We start from the raw sequence: 16,186 nt of genomic DNA on the forward strand, positions 1-16,186 counted from the left end.
GGTTTACTACAAAAAATCGTAGAAGGGGCCTTAGTGCCCATTTAAGTGAGCACCGCAAACTAAGGACGAGACGCGCTTGAGAGTGAATGATCGTTTCGGCCAAAGAACGCACGGAGGAAGATTTAGGCGGGGAGAGGGGTGGGTTGATCGCGCGTGGCAGTCCATGGCAATAGGTGTGGGGGGGGGGGGGGGGGGCGGGGAGAGGGAGTAGGAGAAGGACGGTTGACGGAGGGGAAGGGACTCCGGCCAGCTGTTCACTTGTTTATCTGCGCTCGCCCGCACGAGTAAGGCGGCTTCGCTGGGCGGGAAGGCGACAAGTCCGCTGCGGCCGGGGATTGCGAGAGTGCGGCGCCGGCGTTGTGTCGTGTCGTGTTCGAGAGCCTCTCCTTAGTTCCCTTTTCTGTTTTATATATTTTTTTTTACTCGTCCCTCCAATCGCCGGTCGGGCGCGGAGCTCGTGCTGATAAAAATGGCCGCCGAGACGGTGAGCTTGGACGCCCTGCAGGCCCGCAGGAAGAGCGTTCGCACCATGGGCGCCCTGGCGTACCTGCCGGACCGGCCGCTCATCGACATAGAGTTCAGCGACCTCAGCTACACCATCCCCAGCGGCATCAGAGGTGAGGTCCGCTGCCTGTCCGTGTGTGGTGATTCGTCGCGTCGTTTCTTAGTCAGGGGCATATTTTTGTGTTAGTGAGATGAGTTGATAAGTGCGACGCCCGCTGGTGCTTCTAGCGCGGTATCGCCTTTAAGCGCAAGGCTGTAGACTGGCGCGTATTCTTCTCGTCGTGTGTAGGACAATTGTGAGGTTTAAGCGGTAATATAACATAATATTGCGGAGAATGGAAGATAAAGGTGGAATGCAAGTCCCTGGAAAGGTTTCAATTATCTGTACCGGATTATTATTTTGAAAACACACGTTTTAGTCTATTTCACTTTCCTAAAAATTCAGTTTATACCCTAAATACGGAAACGAAGCTACTCATTCGCCTTCAACGCAATATTGAATGCGGACACCACTAGGATATATAGAAGAGTTTTAAAATCGCCTGTTTTTTGTTTTTGAACCTCTACACATCGCATGTGTGTCCATATTGTCGAGGCCCCTAATACGTATAAGCAAGCATTATTAGAATTATCATTGGTCGATAACAAGGGCACGTCCTCTGGCAGGTCACACGTGATTGAGTAACCGCTTCTCCTTGTCTATAACTGGTCAAGAGTTGTCAAGGACGTGTAGGAACACTGAAGTCCAATCATCAAAGTGAAGCACACGCATGTGTGTCTCAAGTCTGCTTTGCTAACCAACGAATCCACGACATAATCATTGGCCTATTCATAGACTTTACGTAATGTAGGTCGATTCCAGACTTCTCAGCATGACGTAATCATTGTCTCACTAGGTGTTGGCAGAACTGCTATATCCAGGTGTTGTAAGCCAAGACAGAGTGACGGCTCCAGTGGGCCGGCCGGGTAGGCCCGGGCCTTCCCAACATTTTTAAAATTGAAAATTAGAATTAATCCTTTTTTATAAAAATACAAAATTCGTATTAAACGTAAGGTTTATTGTGAAAAGGGCAGTTGGCAATGAAATGAATCTATAGATTCGCTTGCAGATGTGTAACGTTTTACATTAACGTACGAGTTGTGTTGTAATATTCACTTTAAATAAACACAAGTTTAATACTAAGAATTAATTTTGTGACCTTTATAGGTATTAAAGTGTATTTTATTGACATACAATCATAAATGTATAATAATTTTTATGTTTAATATATTACACACATTGGACTTCAGAGAGAAATAAATTAGCCTCAGAAAGCCACAAAACTTACAATTTTGCATCTGAATTTTAAAGATTACCCGGATATCTATCTGATATTTTGGCCTTATTCCCCCCCCCCCCCCCCTAGGTGGAGCCCGCACTCAGAACTGTGCTTATTACAAGCTTACGGTACAGTTCGGGCCATACTCGAAAATCAATCCTGGAGCCGCCTCTGCAAAGACCACGTGTATTTGTTTGACAACGATACACCAATATGTATTGTCTTGTTACAATCTTTAAATATAAAGTAATAATTTGAAAGAGAAAATATTAAACTGCTCATTTAATTAAATATCAGGCTCTTGCTGTATTGAAACACAGATATACAAAGTGACACGAGGTTTTCCTAACCTCAAATACGCTCTAACTACCGGTCGTCATGATAGGTACTATTTTGACAGGTCTATTGGGCAACAAGCTGTTCCGTGAAAAACTCAAGTAATTATGTGCTTCACATTTTGGGCGCGGTCTCTGTTCGCACCAAGTTTACGGCATATTTAATAACTTAAGGTTTCTGCCCGTCGAAAGAAGCTTGTATGGCACTTGAATGGGCCAGTGAGAAAGCAGACGTTGCGTTACAGATCGTCTGTAATTCGTCTGAAAATAGCCACGCCATATAAAAATATTTCTTTCAGCCAAAGTAGTGCCAAGAAGCTACGGTGATTTGTAAACCATGTTGATGCCCAATATCTTGTCGCTAAAAAGCATAATTCATAAAGATCACTGATACAGTGATAAGTATAGCCTGGAAAAATTCGCGCTGTCACTGACTTCTAGGATAAACTCTACAATCTCCTACACACTTAAGGCAAATGTCATCTGCTCATTGGCTTTTGACTCGTGAGACCTGTCAAAGGGATGCTTGCAATTCGATATTTTTTTGGTTGAATGTTTTTTATTGGCTCAAATTTCTAGCACACATATCGCGAATAAATCCGCGAATTTTTCTTGGCTCTACTTATAAGGGTAAACAAAGAACTAGTTATTAATCGAAGTCAAACTGGAATATGAAATTAAACTTATAAGTTTGAATGAATTATCATGGTGTCATATAAGTATAATTGTTTGACAAGACATAAAGGACAGCAAACCAATTACAAAATACATATAGCTATGTTTATTTGTCACGGGAAATTTTTACTATTTAATAAGCGTCAATACTATTTGCCTGCATATGAAACTTTTATTTTCGTATTGGCTTTTATCGGCTAAAGAAGCTTGTACCGTTTTTAACTCAGCTAGTGAGAAAAACACTCACTGTGGTACAAAAATTCATTGATCCTTCTAAAACAACAATTTCATGTAAAGCAAGCATTTATATCGATCACAAGAGTAGCCTACAAGAATTACTGAACTGTAAAAATTGTTTTGTACTTTTACAAGTATAGTTCTTGGAAATTGAGTTGCCAACGATATCACTTGTAAAATTGCGAGGCAGAGCAACTTTACCTTGCCTGCCTTCCAGTTTGACAAGGAATTCGTTTGGTAACTGTGTTTCCAAGGATTTTCCTTATAAAAGTACCAAAAAAATTTACAGTGTGTGAATATCAGACTTTCTTGGCAAAAAAGTTTTCTTTGTGATAAATAATTATTTCTGAGTATCACTAAGTCACAAATAATCCAGACAAAATATAAAATGTGCCGCAAGGCAATAACTAGCCTGAAAGAAAGACACCCATTTGATAATTTTAATAAGTTTAATTTCATATTCCAGTTTGACTTCGATTAATAACTAGTTCTTTGTTTACCCTTATAAGTAGAGACAGGAAAAATTCGCGGATTTATTCGCGATAGGTGTGCTAGAAATTTGAGCCAATAAAAAACATTCAACCAAAAAAATATCGAATTGCAAGCATCCCTTTGACAGGTCTCACGAGTCAAAAGCCAATGAGCAGATGACATTTGCCTTAAGTGTGTAGGAGATTGTAGAGTTTATCCTAGAAGTCAGTGACAGCGCGAATTTTTCCAGGCTATACTTATCACTGTATCAGTGATCTTTATGAATTATGCTTTTTAGCGACAAGATATTGGGCATCAACATGGTTTACAAATCACCGTAGCTTCTTGGCACTACTTTGGCTGAAAGAAATATTTTTATATGGCGTGGCTATTTTCAGACGAATTACAGACGATCTGTAACGCAACGTCTGCTTTCCCACGTAATATTGTGTAGAGTAAGTACTTAAACATATGAGTTTTCATGTCTCTAATAATTAATTATCGGGGTATAATTTGACTGTTTATTAGGCTTTAATTCACCCTGTTAATATTTTGAAAATTATTTCTGGTTCTTTATTAACCGATATAAGAATGTTTTAAAATTTTACTGGCCAATTAGAACGCAACGGCTGTTGCGTTATTTCTCCCACTGAATAGTTTTTCAAATCACAGTAGCTCCTTTTATTACTCTTGTGACTGTTAAGTTGACTTATGTGCTCGTTGTTATGTCGGGGGTCAATCCCGTGTTTTGTTATGTTGAGGGGCCAAGCATGCGCATTCAGTAGTAGAGCAGCCGCACTTTCATAGTCGAAAGTGTTTCTTTCGCCAATAAGTCAGGAACGAGGTACCTGAATTTGAAAAAAACTTTTCCGTAGCTTATACACACACACACACACACACACACACACACACACACACACATACATACACCAAACAATCGTGTAGAAGCATCCGCGGGTCCCATAAAAAATGTTACAAAAACCTGTTCGGAATTTGATCTGTTAAATTAATCTGAGAAATTTTCGGGTCTCTAAACTTAGGTATTGAAATCACTTACAATTACTTTGTGAAATATTCTTACACTGCTTTTTGTGGTTATGGTATTTACAGCGTAGCTACTGAATATTTTTGGTTTTGATATCATGAAAAACATTTTTGAAGTGAAAACTTCTTTAGCCGCGTTGAGCTATTTTTGGTATGGGCAAAACTTATAGGTTCGCGTCACCGACATGCTAGTGACGCGTGTTGCGCCAGACTGGCGACGCGTACCGGCCTGTGTACATGTATACGCATATTGACACTAATACGTAATACATTGTATATACTCGAATGCATCATGTGCGTGTTTGATTCTTTTTGAATGGGTAAAATTTGTGAGTTCGCGTCACCAACATGCTTTAGTAGCAGTAAGTAAAGTTAAATTGACCACGTGAATACATGACCTAGGTCTGACATCATTGGGGTAAGGCATAGCTAGGTAATGAATTTTTACGTAATTTTGACATACCACTGACATCTGTTGTGACCAAAAAATGATGTAAGGATAAATGATATCATGATGACATCGTACTGATATAATATCAAAATCATTTTCTTAAGTACATTTGACGTAGAAATGATGTCATATTACACATTTAAAAACAAAGTTTTAAGTTTTCACTTCTGTCGACAGTCCCCATGACTGGCTATTTTTTTTTTACTTTAAAAATTACAATCCTCTGGTAATTAGCAGTGATTGCATGCAATTGCATTTCACAACTATTAGCTCATCGCAATAAACCGGATTCAATTATTTCTACGATAGTCTCCACACGAGTAGTAATTATGTAAATGCCGATACTGGCGCTGGCTTCTGGATGTGGTGTCGGCCACATCTTGGATTGTAACGTCACGGCCACCATCTTAGATGACCCTGACCTTCAAAATTTCTCAAAAATGACTCAATAATCCTCAAAATTCCTAGTAATTTTGTATTATGAGGAAAAAAAATCCCTTTTTAAAATAAAATTTTATTCCTCAAAAATTCAAACATAATTACCTATTGAAGCTTAAATTTCTCATGGGCACAAACAACGAAATGGAATCAGATTTGGAAGAACAATCAAAAAAATAAATGGACAAGCAGTACACATACTGGACACGCATTTGACAAAAGTGAAGCACATTTAACGAAAAGGACACAGATTTGTACGAAAATTCAAATTGATAGGAAACGATCTCATCGCAGGGATACGATCTTGTCGTAGGGATACGACGCAGGATTACAATCTCGTTGTAGGGATATGCCACAGGGATACGTTCTCGCAACAGGGCTACGTTATTACCACATGGATACGTTCTCGCAACGATACGGTCTGGTAGCAGGGATAGATCTCATCGGAGGGATACGACACAGGCCTACGACTAGTAGGATACTACGTGAACACAGTCTTCGTTAAAAATCTGATTACGAGAATAAAACAATAATTTTGAAATTCAAATAATTGTTTTTATTTTATTTTTATATACGAGCAGGTAAAACAGGCCATTATTGTATGTAGCCTGCATTTCTTAGTTCTTTTAATATGGTGGCTACTTCGCTGAGGTGCGAATAGTTTCCTGCCCTAAGCGAAGCAATGAGTAGCCTCGGGCGATAAACCGATATGTTAGGATCTTCCCTTGATGCGTAATCAATCTCTTCTGCTGTTGTTATCTTCTTTGCATGTTTATTTTAAATATTTTATATCACTATCGGCCCAGTGATCATCGTCAAGTTTATCAGAATAATTTATTTTATCACGAAGTTTCCATCGTTTTGGTCTCAGTGCATCATCATTGAAAACTTCAAATTATTCTATATTGCTCTCATTTTCTGTAAATTCGCTGTTGCTGTCACAGTTTCCGCTAATATTATTTAATCCTTCAGCTTCAGTAACAGAAAATCCATCAGAGAATTCTGTGGAAAGATCAAATCCTTCATGACTCATCTTAGGAAACTTTCATAATTTTCTTCCTGTAGAACTGTATCTTGCTGTCATTTCTTCGATGCTGATATCTCATTACTAGAGACCTGTAAAATTCGTGGATTCATTTCGCGATAGGATAGAGTCCAAATACTTTTGACATTATTTTGCTTCAGTGATTGGGCCACAGTTTATCTGAAGGACTCTGGGCCAATGAAAAATCTTTAACAGAAGAATTAGCGAATCACGATAATTCCAGTCAACAGGTTTTACGAGTCGGTAACCAATCAGCAGATGTAATTTGCACGAGTGTGTAGAGGATCATGGAGTCTATCCTTTAGGGATTTGAAATCGCGAATTTTACAGGTCTCTACTCATTACATTTCAAAGCAGGCGATGCAGATGTTCAAGTGTGATGATTTTTGCCAATTGCACAGACATTCGGTCCAAACACAGACTTTTTCTTAGTAGACGAAAAAAAGTTTACTTTTGCAGGTTTTTATGAGTATTTTTCATTTATGACTTTATCCAAACTGAAAGCCGGAATTATCGCAACATAGCACTTTCCGCAAAGGATTCTTTGCACAATTGCCTTTCTCATGACGTCGAGAATTGTTGGTATTAGTGGACAAAATGCCATAGTATCGTCACATATATGCCGACGTTGAATTTACTGCTTTTGGAACCATGCTGATATGCCATTAAAATCATTATCCCAATTTCAAACAGAAAATGATCCAACCAGTGGCGGATACTTTCACTTTCGATATAGCTTCTGTGACAAATACCAGATGCATTCAGAGATTTCTAATTAGAAACATATAATTAAATAGAATTTTTAATATTTCATCAGCGAGAGTTAAATTGCAATTTTAAAGACTCGAGGCCAAGTAGTTCTGCTTTCCAAGAACAGATGTGGCCTCGTGTTGCGTAGCGGTAAATATTATTTATATTTTATGTGGGATGCAGGATGCTTACTCACGATCACAAGATAAGGAAGACTTTGCTAGACATCAAGAAGAAATAAGTTCGTCTTGCATGATAGTGATTCTCAACCGTCTTAAGACATATTATATGACTAAGTAATGTTTTTTTGTATGAATTCCACCTGTTGAAAATATTATAATTGCTTATTTGGTAAATGAAAATCATTAATTAAATGTAACTCTGAATAAAATTGCATGTCTCATGAAGTACAAATTTTTTCACGCGGAAATTCATTTCTCAGAAATAACCATAAGCACTCGAAGAACATCAGCAGAAGTCTCGCCAGGAATAACCAGGAGCACACGGAGAAAACCAACAGAAGCGTCGCCATGAATGACCAGAAAAACTTGAAGAAACCAACAAAATATTGACTATTAAGATGAATAATCAAGAGCACAGGGAGAAAACTAACAAACATTTTCATAACACAAGATCAGTGAATCACAAAAAATAAAAACTAGAGAATTGCAAAAAAAAAAAAAACTAAACAATTCTGGCTTGTGCTAGTACCCTATATTTGCTGAACAAAGGAAAAGTTCACTATCTGACAGAAACTTTTTTTTTGCAATTTTCTATTTTTTTTTTTTGTGATTCACTTATCTTTATCCTGTATTGCATCAAGCAGGAATCGAACTGAGGTGAACACATTTTTTGATTATTTTTTAGAATTTTCCCCGAATTTCTAGCTCAAAAATTAAAGAATTCCGTGATTGCGGCCTAATGCTAAGATGGTGGACGCCACAGTAATAAATGAATACTGCACTTGAGTGGTTGAAAATTAAACTAATATGGCTGCAGTACACTCTAGCAGATGAAAACATATGTTGGATCCAAAATGGCAGCCTCCAGCAGACGAAAACAAGATGGCTGTTCGACGTCATACTGGCTGACGTAATATCTGCCTTGGCAATAGTGGTGGGAGGCAGTGTTGCCAACCCTAGGGATTTATCCCCAGATTTGGGGATTTCACGGGTCATCTAGGGAACTAGGGAATTATTTTTTCAAAAAGGCCTTTTCTAGGGAAAACTAATAATATTGCCATTTTAAAACATGGGTGTTCAAAAATGAAGGCAATTTTTTGTAGATAGTTAAAAAAATGTTTAATTTGTCAATTGTTATCACATATTTTTGTGGTTTCTTAAACTTACCTGCAGGAGGTGCTTCCCCTTCTTTCATGTGATTATCACTCCCGCGCTTTGCACTTTGGGAATTCCCCTTCATGTCTTGCTTCCATATACTTACTGTACCTTCCCAGTTTAAGTGGCGTGCGTGGGTTGCTACTGTTAAGTGCTACATGTTTTGTGACCAGTTGAAGCAATGCTTTCAGGATAGGTGTGTTTGGTATTAATATAGTAAGGTATTTGGTCCTATTTAAGAGAATATTTAATTTTTGTGGCTAGAGGAAGTGTCGACCTAATTGTTTCTAATTCTAAACTCAATCTGGTAAGTAACAATATATTCATATTAAGTTAACAGTAAAATTAATTTTATTAAAATGTTATGATTTGCTTTAATTTTTTTTAGATTATTGCTACTTTGCTTGTGAATAGTCCATGATAAAAAAGTGACCAGTATTGCGGCATAGAACTGAATTATATTTCCAGGATAAAACACCTAATTTTAAAATTATTTTTGATATCCTGCAAATATTTTAGTACCTAAGTGTAAATACTATCATAAATTAACTAGAGATGTTAACATAATAAATCATACTTCCTCTTTGGAAGTTTGTCTTATTGGTTCACATTTAAACAAGCAAGAGTCAGTGAAATAGTGTTTCAAGTTACTTCCAGCCAGTAATAAATTTATTTTATTTCAAGACTCTGGTGTGTTTCTGGTCGTCTATGTATTGCTACACTGGCTAAGTAAGGTAAGTTTAACAGATTTTACTAGTAATTTTCATGTGAATATTCGCGATTGTTTGTTTTGGTTTTTGGTTTATAGTTCAGATTTTCACCAATGTTATATTCTATAACTAAACATTTTTAGATGTGATTGAATTTTATTATTGTTTTTTTACCATCTAGGGATTTTTATTGAAATCTGCGGGGGAAAATGTGTGGTTTCTAGGGATTTCATGAGGGTACAGGTTGGCAACACTGGTGGGAGGTCAGTCTGCCGGTGGCTTCCGTTCAGGAAGGATCCAACGCCATTTTTAATCGATTGCCCTCGCCGGTTTCTAACCGAGGACTCCATGACAGAAGTACGTTTTTTATTAAAAATTTAATCAAATGAAATTTTTTTAGTTTAAATTTTTGCCGTTAAAATTGGATAGTAATTACGAATTTTCAAGATAGCGGCCAGTTTTTGCGAAAAATACACACCCCTACTTATTACTATGTTCATTGACCTTCAGGACTGTGTCCACGATACTTTGTATAGTCGGGTCTCTAATTGGTCCAGAATCCTCCAGATTGACAGGTTACCATTAGCAGAAGCCTCACAAAAATATAATTATTTTAATTTTGGCATATCACGAAATGAATCCCCAATTTTTTTTTCCTTTCTATAATCATTACTGTCAAACACACAACATTAATTATCCAGATTTAGTGAGAATTCAATCTGCAAACGTAGGTTGTAGGTTCGCGAAGAAAATATAAGTTGAAAATTCTTTTTGCGATTTGTATTTTAAACTGCCTCCCTGGGCTGACATACCTACGCCTCTAAAGCTGAAGCTAGGAAATATTTTTATTACAATCTAGCTGTGGTACCCGGCCTCACACGTGTATATATATATATATATATATATATATATATATATATATTAATGCGCATAGTTTTCTTTCGAGAATCACTTTGAAAACTATACACATATTTAAACTAATGTCTAATGTCCGACACACCATATCCATATATACAAAGTGTGTATGGCTGTTCTTAGCGGTGTACTTTTTTTTAAACACAAAAAAAGATAATTATTTTTACAACTTCTTTTAACCACAGTTATGCTTGATTCCTAATCAAAACAGAAGACGTAAAAGTGTTGTTTGGTAGGCCAACACAAAAATGTGTAAAATATGTATAACTTCGTCGGTCCCAATTCAGGCATGACTACATATACCTAGTTAATATCACTGAGTAGGTAGGCACTTAGTCTTAGTAGTTCCAAGTCTACAAAAATCTTCGAGGTGTCACATCATGCCTCTGTGCTTGAATGTGCGTTGGAAAACAGTATATACCTTCATTTATTGTAACAAAATTCGTACCTTTCTTTGGCATTGGTGTTGTTTTAAATTAAATAGGTACACATATATTTATTTACGGCAACCAAAATTGCGCAACATGTTATGGTCATGTGATGTGCACAGATCATTGTTTAAATTTTTAACAACCTTCTATATTCAATTATTTATCAAAATTTTTCTCAATGCGAGCTAGACTCATATGTGCTCCATGTATAGTCTGTGTCACGTTACTTTTTCTGAAATCTGACAGTTTTTAAAAACAACTTTTCTGTAATAAGTGGTTGTAAACAACCGGTTGTCAGTATTTGTAAACAAAATTTATATTATGTTTTGAAAGTTACAGTTGGGACGTAGGTACCACACCTTTGATAGCTGTGAAATTTGAGACAAGTTATATGAGACAGACTGTACTGAAGTCTTTCTTAGTATGCTCATTGGCCAATACCAAGGTCAGGCAAGGGTTCTCAATCTCGTAGATAGAGGTCGCGTCTGATCAGATCACAATTAGTGGGTCAAGGTCGTACAGCACATTTAGAAATTACATTCTAATTTGCTGACGATTAAATTCGTGAAAACTTTTCTCTGCAGGAAGTCAATTATCAGGGGAAAATATGGAAAAAAACTGTAAGTTAATTGTGCATTTCTGGAAAAAATCAAGGGGAGAAAATTTGTTATATCAGGAAATTTAAGTGAGATTTTTATGAAATGCATTTGGGGATTTGCTTAACTCGTTGTATATGTTTGTGGACATACTTGTGTGCCAAATATTTTTTAGCAGATTTATATAATTTTTGGCACGCGAGACAGGAATAAATCTGTGATAGTGCTTCTGAGAGTGTTGAATGAAAGAAAATGCGAGATTTCCAAGGGCTTTTAAAAAATCGTGTGATAAAAATTATCACGACATTGAAAATATAAGTTGTAATTATTATTTCTTTATTTAAAAACGCAAAAAATGGGTTTGGATATTTCTTTTCTCACCTGACCATGTTCTATTATGTGTTTATATAGTTAGCGTTCCTTCATTAATTGATGCCATGCTTATCAAGATTAATGACATTGCAGTAAAAGCGTAATTTTTTATAATGTTTCTTTGTCATCGCCGTAGGCACATACAATGCAGACAGCTGAGTAATCCACAAAAAAAAAATCTAACAGGAAAAACTCGCCTACGTGACTTGCGTTTCTAAAACGCCGCTTGAATTCTTGCGTGAAGGGGAACTGAACTCATCACCTCTTTGTTAGCAGGCAGGATACCGCCGGACGCTGACCCCTCATTATAATAAACGCATTGGCGTTGATGGAAGTTTCGTTCTTAAGATATTTTTTTCTTTTCTTGGTCTCTCAGCTCCGTCACCGGCTTGCGAGCCAACAAATATTTAGGGACCAGAGAACTTCGCGGAATGATTTTCATAAGGATAATATTCAAAAATGTATCCCTTTAAGTTAACTACGCTATTGGCACACAATTTATAGGGAATACTTCTGGCCAATGAGAAACCTTCAATTAAAGAATTATCGAATCACAGGCTACCAAGTTGAGTGTCTCACCAGTTGGTTGCCAATGAACAGGTGACATTTGCCCGAGTGTACATACACAATACTGTGGCGTCCATCAGAGAATTAATTGAAAATGCGAATTTTTCTGGTCTCTGATAATTACTCAACGGATTTGCATTTCATAGAATTTGGTTCGAACCAAGCATATTCGTATTAGTCCACGGCATGGGCGTAAATCACGGGGACGGGGGGTGCAGGGGGACCCGGCCCCTCCTGGAATTAAGAAACCCCTCCCTGAGAGGGACCGCTTGAGTTTGCAAAATTGTGACTGTGAAACGAGGTTCACCAACGCAAACATCAAAAGTATATTTTATATTAAACTTTCTATATATTTTAAAGTCATCTGCTTATTTTATGCAAAAAGTCCAAGATATGGGCTGTATACTACACATCTAAAGCACTATATCCAGAGATGTATTATGTTGGTTGATTCCCACGCACAAAACTCTCTGCGAATTTCCGCGGACGCCTCTTTGCGCTCCTGGTCCACGGTGTTCATAAGTTAAAGTAATTCTGGTTACAAATTAGTTAGCGAAACAAATAGTAGCTGAATGCTGAAAGTTTGTTCAGTAGCTGAAGAGGAACTCGCTAGGAAGATGTAGTGACTGTAGTCAAGCAAATATGATGACACATTAGCAAATAATCAGCAATAAACTTCATTGTAATAAAACAACGTTTTGCTAACCAGGCAAGAAAGGGAGCTAAGATAAAATATTTTCCACCTTCGTCTTATTATCTTCATGGTACAAACATCCAGATTTTTTAAATTTTTTATTTTCCAAAATCCATAAATCACGCCAGACCTCCGGAAAAATATTGAGATGGTTTCTCAGTGTTGACCTAGTGAGTCATTTCACCTAATATCCTCAATTTAAACTTATTGTATTTGTTTTAAATTTTGGCAAAATATATGTTGAAAATATTTGCCACAATATATGCTTAAAAATCTAAAAGTATAAACATTATAAATCGTAAAATAAATCTTTGTAAAATGGATGGAACTATATTTTATCTGTTTATGTAAATTTTTTTATCCTAATATTGATAAACACGCAATAAAAGCACACAGATTTTAAGTTTCACAGAAACAAATACACGTACGTACATATATTTACTTGTACCTTTACTTGTATGGATACAATAAAATTGTTAGAAACTAAGTTTTGAAAAAATATTTCTTTGTGGTCAATGCTTACTTCTTTGCAAAAAACAAAAACAAAAAAAAAACAAGTTTTAGGTCAAACCTAAAATTTTACATTTTGGTCAGAGATTCCAGGCCAGAGGGATTAAGTGTATATGTGATACTGACTTGATGCCAGCTCGGCTCCATCTCACCTGGTAGACGTAAGTAAATTATATTTTAGTGTTATTCTCTCTTCCCTAACGCCCCATACACATACATTTATATATAGCTTAATTAAATAGTATGAAACAAAGTCGTTATCTACGTCTGTATGTTTGTTCAGTTACAACTTCTAAACGATACATTTTGAAGCGGCTTTAATCATCTTTTAGAGAATTTCTTCTGGAAGTTTTATGTGCACAAAACAAAACATTCACATTAAATAAATTTAAACATAGTACAGAAATGTCGATTTTTTTTTGTAATCAAGTCGTGCCTCGCTCTTCTGTCCCCCTCTGTCGCTTACATCTCACACTCATCCACACCGTGCCGCAGTACTGTACCAAACTATCGATCGTTGCACCCGACTGGCTCGCCAGGCCTTCACTCGCAGGTATTGATTCCTGATATATCCGGTTCGTTCATCAAGGGCCACTTCTCTTCACCTCCCGCTGATCGAGAACCTCTCTCCGCTCTTCGCTCGGAACTCTCGCGGAGGCCGGATGGTGCATGGGTTGTGGAAAGGGGGATGGGGTTAGCGATAAACCTTTAAATTCTGTCATTGACGCGTGGCATGCCTTATGCCAATGGATGACGCGTGACAGCAGTGGTCGTGCGGGGCCGCTAGCCAGCTCCGAACCTGGCGCGCGTCGCGTTCCTGTCTGCGTTCATAACACTATGTAGCCATTTCGCGTGTGACTTCTAAATAAAATATGTTTGTGTTGTCTCATGTAAAATAAGCTATTAATGTTGTTTACAAAAAAATCTTTTGTTATGGTCAGTGCATGTTACATACAAAAAATTTGATACTTATGAGTACATAGGTACTTATTCAATCTAAATGACACCACATTAGTATATCGCATCCGTGCGAAGCCAGGGTGGGTCGATTGAAAAAATATACACTCCACACACACAAAAATACACACACATATGTATGTGAGTATATATATGTATATATACAGATATGTATATATATATATATATATATTCATTTGCTTCATCGCAGGGCTTCATCGCACGTCATATCCAAGTAGTTAAATTCGTAGGCATGCTTTAGTCGGCCTTCAGCTGGGCTTCAGTCTGTACTGCGGGTTTTGCCCTGTTGAAAAATTAAAAAAAAATTGATGGTCATTTGGAAGCTGTTTCATTTTATTTTAGACTGAATATAATAAAAACTGTCGTTATAGGTGCGTATTTATGTTTCTAAAAATCTATATATGCATTTTTACCAACAGGTAGAACGATATACAATTTTACGTAATTTATTTGTGTATAATTTTTTGGTGGAGCTAAGTATAAAAACCTTCCCTTACACTTGACCCCATAAAATTTATAAACCACTACTGGAAATGAATAATGTGGGCTGTTATTCCTGAAACATTCAGTTAAACGCAAATCTGGTATGGCTAAGATACGACGTTAATGTCCGATGTACGAAATTTTTTATATTTAATTTACAAATAACTTGTGGTCGTCTGGGTTCGAGTTCACTTTAGGCATGAGCGTGTGTGGTTTTTGGTTGGTATGTTAATCGTTACCCACAGCTCTCTCCTGCACAAACCACGGATGTTATAAGTATATTATGAAAAATATATGTTAGAATATGCTAACACACGTTCTGGCAATCGCATGTGACAGGTCACAGTAACCGCCAAAGACTTTGAACGTATTCATCAACTCAAAATATAAAATACTGAAAGTTTACGGTTTTTATAGGATAATGCAATGCAAACATCTGCCAATTTGAAGGTTCAGTTAATTTAAAACTCAAGACAAAACAAAAAAAAATCTTTAATAAAGTAAAACATTGGTGGTAAAACGTGTACCATCGCAACACCTACTTGAGATTTGATTCGTAGTCAGGGAAGGCCTACTTAGATTTCTCTTTCTATAAAGTGTTAGATATATTCCACTTTCTCAAGTGATATTTTTAAATCTACTTTTAAATGCATTATAAATACACCAAAGGTCAAAGTTACCAACTTCTCTTTTTTTTTTTTTTTTACAGTACGTCCAATTGTGAGGAAACGAAAGTTCGTTATCTGGTTAACCTAGCGGGACCTTCACACTGTAGGACGTTTACGACCAAACTTGTTCACGTACCGCGGCGACCATAAACGGGGAGAGGTGGCGTGGTGCTCGTCTTGCCGACGCGACGGTCGTCAGACGACCGCCACCAGAGTCCCCCGTGAGTGTCCTCGCCGCTTCGTGTCTCCTTCCGAGAACACTTCACTCGGTCGCTCGCCGGATTTACGGCCGAAAGAATACGCTCCGTCCTCCTTAAGGCTCCGTCTGGAACACCAGTGTATCTTTCTTCCTTTTCTCTCCAGCACTAGTATCCCAGGGCTATTCCTGTAAGTTCATCACGACGGTTCTGTTGAGTATTGTGTTACGTCACAAATGTTTGACAATACACAGTATGACCATGAAAGAATGTCCCAGTTTCAGGTGCATATTATAACAGTTTAATTTAGGCTATTTACAACCAGTCATAAATCAAATCAATGGTAAACTAATCTAGTTTTTTCTTAAAAAGGTTCAATATGTGCACCTTTAGTTATACGTCACACATCCAACCTAAAAACACATTCTTCCCACACTTAGGTTAACACGTCCGGAGTAA

At 37.3% G+C, this 16,186-nt stretch overlaps 1 protein-coding gene across 1 annotated transcript in view; it reads left to right on the forward strand.

Annotated features, from left to right (window-relative positions):
* The first annotated feature begins 230 nt into the window (after positions 1-230).
* Positions 231-16,186, forward strand: part of LOC134530962 (ATP-binding cassette subfamily G member 4-like) — a 341,027-nt gene continuing 325,071 nt past the window's right edge. Inside the window, exon 1 of the mRNA XM_063366331.1 lies at positions 231-617. Coding sequence (XP_063222401.1) covers positions 470-617 — 148 coding nt within the window. The 5' untranslated portion in view covers positions 231-469. The remainder of the gene's footprint in view (positions 618-16,186) is intronic.

Source organism: Bacillus rossius, chromosome 3 (genome assembly GCF_032445375.1).
Source record: "Bacillus rossius redtenbacheri isolate Brsri chromosome 3, Brsri_v3, whole genome shotgun sequence".
Taxonomy (NCBI): domain Eukaryota; kingdom Metazoa; phylum Arthropoda; class Insecta; order Phasmatodea; family Bacillidae; genus Bacillus; species Bacillus rossius.